Source organism: Sinocyclocheilus rhinocerous, unplaced genomic scaffold (genome assembly GCF_001515625.1).
Source record: "Sinocyclocheilus rhinocerous isolate Xijiao unplaced genomic scaffold, SAMN03320098_v1.1 scaffold271, whole genome shotgun sequence".
Lineage (NCBI taxonomy): Eukaryota > Metazoa > Chordata > Actinopteri > Cypriniformes > Cyprinidae > Sinocyclocheilus > Sinocyclocheilus rhinocerous.
In genome coordinates, this window is record NW_015657574.1 from 1,736,857 (window position 1) to 1,744,077 (window position 7,221).

At 39.0% G+C, this 7,221-nt stretch overlaps 1 protein-coding gene across 1 annotated transcript in view; it reads right to left on the reverse strand.

Moving 5' to 3' along the window:
- Positions 1-6,913, reverse strand: part of LOC107721330 (serine/threonine-protein phosphatase 4 regulatory subunit 4-like) — a 22,404-nt gene extending 15,491 nt beyond the window's left edge. Inside the window, exons 1-2 of the mRNA XM_016529281.1 lie at positions 6,057-6,913; positions 4,989-5,062 (exon numbers count right to left, since the gene is read on the reverse strand). Of these exons, the coding sequence (XP_016384767.1) occupies positions 4,989-5,062; positions 6,057-6,161 (179 nt within the window). The 5' untranslated portion in view covers positions 6,162-6,913. The remainder of the gene's footprint in view (positions 1-4,988; positions 5,063-6,056) is intronic.
- Between the last annotated feature and the right edge of the window lie 308 nt (positions 6,914-7,221).

Here is a 7,221-nt window from a genome sequence, read left to right on the forward strand (position 1 = left end):
GTCAAAATCAAATCAATTTGAGCTCGATTTAAACCCGGATGATTGTAACCACTCTAAGTTCGTCTGCCTTGGGAAAGCTAGCGTGTCTCCGACATAGTGATAACACTCGTTGCCTTCTCTAGTGCAGCTCAACCAGGTCTCGTCCCATTCGTCGATATTTGTGATATCACAAATCCCAGTAAATATGCGTTGTAGTCCAAACGAGTCGTTCGTTGTAGTTTTTGAAAATTGATTTCTGTTAAATAAAATATCTCCTTTTGAAGTGGACTTTGAGATTTGTAACTTTGCAGATCTTTTTTATGCTCAAACAGCAACATTACAGACTAACTAAAGTTGAAAAAGTGAAAAAGCATAATAGGACCCCTTTAATGAATGTCAATGTAGATCATGTAGTTACAGACATGAGCAGGGGTACTGGGGCCATGCTAAACAAACACCTGGAGTGTACAATACCCTAACAGAGTCATTCCAACAAACAAGTCCTGACACAAACAACAAAAAGCATGTCTTACAGTAAAACCCTGCAGCCTCATCAGTATGACTCTCAGCAAGAGCAGTGACGCATTCAGTGCTGTTCCTGACATCAGCACACCAGAATGGAAAAATCTAAACTCACAGTACCAAAAAGCTGGTAGCAGCAACTTCTCTGGCCAAGGCAGTGAGTGTTTACCTGCTACTCGAACTGTTACTGAAACGCACAATTCCAGAGTTGTATAATCTCTTATTTATGTAGCATAGTGTAGCATATTTGCAAAGTAAGCCCAATGACACATGCAAGCTTCAACTACATAGAATATCAGGGGAATCACTGATAAAGAGACCAAAATTCCATTTTGCAAGGCATACAAAGCATTTGAAATGTTAAAAAGCATTGTGTACGACAGTGAGATAATAACAAAATCATGACATTAGGCTCATGTAACCTCATGTAAACCTGAGAATTGGGCATTCTGAGGGGTTACTTGATATCAGTGTGGATTATGCAAACTTTATAATTGAGAATAATTACAAAGTTGTCACAGACAACAAACAACTTGACAATGTTGATACGCTGAAATATGATATTGATTTATACAATACAAAATGAATAGGTGTGCAAAATGCTAAAAATGTCTCACTAAGATGGCACCACGTTTGCGTAACCATAATATATGAGGTGTCTGCACATCAGAAACACCTCCTCTTTTAACCATTCATCCATTTCTTAACAAGCACTCTCTTTCCCGTCATCTTACAGATGCTCTGGCAGCCTGCTTTTACGTGCCAAAGGACAGCGAACAGGGGCAATTAAATTGTTCTCAGAACTAGTTTGCCACCCGAGGGATTCGGGCTGTGGACCGACTCTGGCACTTAATTAGTACAGGCAAGGAGCAATATAGAGATTTATAGGTTAAAGACGGACAAAATCAGACCTTCAAAAAAGGGAAGTGTCTGAGTTTTGGGTCTAGGCCTGTCACGATAACAACTTTTTGTTGTGCGATATATTGCCCCAGAAATAATTGCGATATTATTGTCATTTTAAAGACCATTTTATGTCACTGAATATATAATCATAATGTAACAGCATAATAATGCAAGAAGGCCTACACACTTTCAAATGACAACAAACTTTACATTTTTAAGAATTTTATCATGGAAATTAAGTATCAAAATATTAGATACCTTAAAAAACTTGAATAAATACGGCCATATCTGCAGATTAAACTTTTTTTGTAGAAGCATTTTTTAAATTTGAACTAGCACCTCATGACTACACCACATTATGTACGAGAAGCTGCAAAAGACACAGGCACAAGTGGAATGCAAAAAACACGGTGACATTAATTTTTAAGTAAATATAATGGCCGAAATATTGCGTCACCAAAAATTATTGAGGTCATGTACATATATTGCACGATAAGTCGATATATTGATTATTGCGACAGGCCTATTTGGGTCAAAAAGCATAATATATATAGCATGGAAGTGTACAGCATGTAATCAGATAACAGGTCAACTGCTGTTATGTTGTTCTAGTAGCAGGAAACCAATGTCTATGTCAATGGCCAATGTCTATGACTAGGGAACAAGAACTGAATAGAGGGAGCGGGACCATAGAAGCTGACTCCATAAATGTCAAAAACAATGGTGCTCTAACTAGACTGATGATGTGAAAATATGTCTAGTATCCACCTTTTTCTTGCCGTTAAAATGGGCGTGGCCATTTGTAAATTCTATGGGTCTGGCTTCCGGTCTCATCCGTGTCCAGCTATTTTTCGTTTACTGCACGTTGTTATTCTTCTCGTTATTTCCCTATAGCGGCTAATGAACCGGAAGTCTCACCCATAGGCTTACTTCCGCGTTGAAGAAAAAGGTGTATACTAACTGAGAATTCACGCAGCAAAAAAAGTGAACGGCAAGGTTGTGGTTTGATTCTCAGGGAATGCAAGGACTGATAGAAATGTAGTCGCTTTGGATAAAAATGTCTGCCAAACAGATAAATGAAAATCTGTTAAAGGGGTCATATGATGCTGCTAAAAAGAACATTATTTTGTGTATTTGGTGTAATGAAATGTGTTTATGCGGTTTAAAGTAAAAAAAACACATTATTTTCCACATACTGTACATTATTGTTTCTCCTCTATGCCCCGCCTTTCTGAAACGCGTTTATGCACCAAGAGCTTGTAACACTCCAAAGAGAAAGGAAAAATTGCGGAATAGAGGATTTCCACTTCAAACCAGAACGTTATTCCTATCACTACCGCGAATTCCTTCACGTAAAGCGGTTGTTCACATGGAGTTGTGTGAACGTCGTGTTGGGCGTCTCTGCAATCATGTACCTGGCAGCAGTGAAGTTGAGCAAGGATACTCTCTCATCTCTCAGCATCACGTATGCGGGAATAATGCAACGTCTACAGAGGGGGGTGTTTTCTGTCCCTTAGCTTTTTTTAATGGGGAGGTTCCAAAAAACATCATGGCTCTGAGAGCCCTAAATATGACCCCTTTAATATATACACTCAAAAAGATTTAGGCCTAAATTTAGGATTTATGTATTTGAATTGCATATAAACTTTCCATCCACAGTTTTAGCATCAATAAACTAATGCTATTAATGTGCTGCATATTTTTCAGTTATACAGTATAAGTTTACACATTTATCATCAATAAATCCAATTTCTCATATATTCTAATTAAATGAATATTGCTTGTTCCACAAATAACCATATTTTATCCATGTTCGTGCTTTTTTACTAAATAAATGTAATTGTTCTCAAAAATATGTTGATATGTTGAAACAGATTTATGTTGATTCTAAGCAATTTCAATAAATGCATTTTGAAAACATGATTATTTAGATAAATTCAAATAGATTCAAAAAATTAATAATAATAAACTATGCCATGATATTTTTTTTGAGTGCAGAAATTTTACCAGTTTCATTTACAGTATATATGACTGACAAATATGCATCACATTAGGTTTTCTCGCTTGTTAATGTCCGAATGAATGAAAATCATATGCAATTCAAATACATAAATATTACATTTAGACCTATATTACACCTCTAAACATGATATATAAACCACTTTTAAAATAAGATTTACATGAAGTACCCTTTTGTATTGGTTTATGTTCTCTTAATGCTGATAAACAGGTATAAGAACAAAAACTATACTGTATAAATAAAATCTAGTCATTAAAAGTGTCCCCTCTATTATAACTTTGGTTCAGTGTTCAGCTTGGAATGTTCTTAAACTTCTTAAACTTGTCTAAAACACGACTAAAACAAAGTTTAACCAAGAATATACTGATGTGCATTTGCTAACTTTAAATTCATGATACTGTAAGATTAGACAAGCCCAAGATGTGCAGATTCTAGGGAAATCTGATCAAATTTTAACTCAGTCTCCCTAGTAATCAGCACCATATCTATTCAACTTTAATGATCAGATAACACTATATCAATGCTAAACCTGCATCTGAGCGACAGTAACATTGAAACTTTAGAGTGGTGACTCCCCGAAGTCCTTCGAGATGATCATGGTAGCTCTACCTAGATATCAGTGAGAGACCATTCAAGAGATCTATTATTCATAAGACTAGTACAGTGGCGATGACACCGCCTGCCCTGACCCACTGAGCTGGATGTTCTGTGCCAGTCAGCAAGCATTGAGAAGTTGTTGCGCGGTCAGCTTACCACGGATACACATTTGGCTAAACAGTTGCAGCTAACAATGCTGGCGGAGGTAAACAGTTTCCAGAGTGTCGAGTGGAAAGAAAGAGTAATGAGCACAACTGATTTCGACAATCTGGGACCCATAGACTTGACTAATGATGCAAAGCATGGCATAGTTTTAACTAGAAACAAAACTGGCAACCCTAGAGGCCTCAGCCTCCTACCTGAGAATGAGATGATGTGGCTTAAGAGGTTTATGTTTGAAACTTGTTCAAGAGATATTTCAAGAGAAATAAAAATGGCACCTGTTTGTCAGTAAAGGTATATTGGTAATATTAATGGTGACATTTGGTTGCATTATATTTTTTAAGTCTATGCAACAGAGACCGTTTGAATGGGAGAATCAACAACCGATAGATGGAAACAAGTCCCTCCCATGCATTTTTTTTTTTGATAATCTTTTAACTCTGATGTATGTCACAGTATGGAAGAAATGATCTGACACTACTACCGTCACATCACAGCTTTATAGAATTCAGAATTATTCTTTTTTCAAGCTGATGAACGATAAAAACATTGACAACCAATCAGAATGCAGTTGACTTTAAAGAAATCAAGCATTTAAAAAGTCAGAAGACATGCAGCTTGCGCTTATAATAAAAAGAAGGTTGTCGTTCACTGGTATGGATGTATCTTTACAATTTTGCATTCTTGGTGTGAACCGGCATTTAATCTAGCAAACTTGGACCTAACAAAACTAACAAACCTAGCCCTAAAAAATTACAGAAAAGATCAGTCATAGTGGCACTACCACAAATGGGTCATATTTTACCTGAGAAGGTAGACTGCTCGCTCTATGTCATTCAGATCTTCATCCACAGTGAGCTTGTCAATCTCTTCTGCAGTCTGCAAATAGTGGAAACAAGACAAACAGCTATGAAAACTGGCCTTGCTATCAGCACTTTACAAAAGACACAGTGCTCTAATAAAGAAGGAAGCAAAAGTCATTAGCATAAAATGTTGAGCGTCTCCATAGCAAAGACGAAAATCTGCAAAAGTAGTGCATCTTAAATAAAGAATGGCCAGTAACTGGGCAAGATTCCTTTACAGATGACTCAGCCAAATATGTGAGGAGGCTGCAGGGAGGCAAGATGCAAGGCAAGAGGGACTGCGTGGGAAGAGATAGTGTGGGGGACGGGAGCCATGTGTGGGTGCCTAGTCTATTACTTTAGGGCTCTCAGAGCCATGATGTTTTTTGGAACCTCCCCATTAAAAAAAGCTAAGGGACAGAAAACACCCCCCTCTGTAGACGTTGCATTATTCCCGCATACGTGATGCTGAGAGATGAGAGAGTATCCTTGCTCAACTTCACTGCTGCCAGGTACATGATTGCAGAGACGCCCAACACGACGTTCACACAACTCCATGTGAACAACCGCTTTACGTGAAGGAATTTGCGGTAGTGATAGGAATAACGTTCTGGTTTGAAGTGGAAATCCTCTATTCCGCAGTGGTGAGGAGCGAAAACGAGGAGGCGAAGCGGTGATGCGGACAGCTGACAGAAACTGCGTCACTCAGCAGACTGAAGTGGGCAACCCCCGTCCTTCCCTAAGGATGCTAGTACAGTTACTACTTCAAATAAAGATAATAGAGTGTACGACGCGATAATGTAGAATAAACGGTCGTGGCGCGTGCAACAAAATAAGCGGAAGCGCTTTCTTTTTTAGTCTTTCCGTAAAGAAATCACCTGAGCGTCCAAAAAAATCCTCCACTCTTAAGATACAGCAAGCATTCAATCATTAAATGCCTCATTGTTACAGAGTTAATGAGAACTAGCCTATACGAAGCAAATAGTTAGCATTCATTTATCGAGAGAAGAAAATATTATACATAACGTTACCTTCAGGCTCCTGCGTATGGGTCTCTCGATGAAAGTAAGATCCTGCAGGTCATCTATCTCTCCAAACAAACTGGACTGGCTCGGCGTCATTTTCCTGACAAACATCTGTCCTAAGTGTCTTAGTCAATGTGTCAGACGCAGGTGTCAAAGTCCTGTCATTATTGTGGCTCCTTGACAGTGAATGACTGATGTGATGTCTTTGATGAAGAGAGGACGGTCCTCCCACGACAAACGCGTCCCACTGGTTGCAAAGCTTGATCTATCACCAATTTGTTTGCGTGGTGTTCAATTGTTTGTGCAGTTTCTACACGCGCTTTCAGCTGACGCGCGTGCGCTGACGGCACATAGTAAGGGATTTCTGCGATAGAAGTGTTGCTTACTTTCCGAGAAAAAGATGGATTCGGTGCGCGTTTCTCCACTGGAGCAGCTCGAGATGTCGAGTGCTAATGGTCAGCGCGTGCTGGTGATCAAAAATGAAATCCTTCCCCCGCTTATGATAAAAACCATCCAGATATGGCTGTTGTCATATGAAGAAAAGATCCCTGATATTCCTAAATGTAAGAGCACACCTGGCGTAAACTACATTTGCAGGTTAACCTGGTCACACATACCTGTTCACCTGCCTCGGTTGACGTTAGCTCGCTAACAATACGACAACAAAGTTGAAAAAAATGGCCTGTCGAAAAAACTCCTCCCGAGAAAGCCGTGCATTTTGTCTACTCCATGCTCACCTCAAGTAATCCTCTGTAAATCTAGCTCAAATGGAAACACGGATCGTTTCATAAAAGCTACGTCTTTTATATTGTGGATGTGCTAGCTAGCAGGAATATTCAAACCAGGCAAACGCACTGCACCAACTAAACTGGTTTCCATGGAGACAGCATGCCACAGCAGCTCAGAGCGGCTGGAACGTCAGAGCGTTCAATCGAAGTTCGTCATCGAAATGGACTTAGAACTAGAGCATCTACTGAATGGTTTGGACTGTCGTGTTGTAATTGATTACGTTTACTTACGGCATAATATTCTAAATATGGCTAATTCCGGGTAAACATTCGGGTTGGAACAAACTGAAAGTGTGACGTTTTGCTCGTTGTGTTAACTTGTAAACCAGCGCACAGTAATAAAGGCTAACACATTTACACAACAATTAAGAATGAAAAAAAGT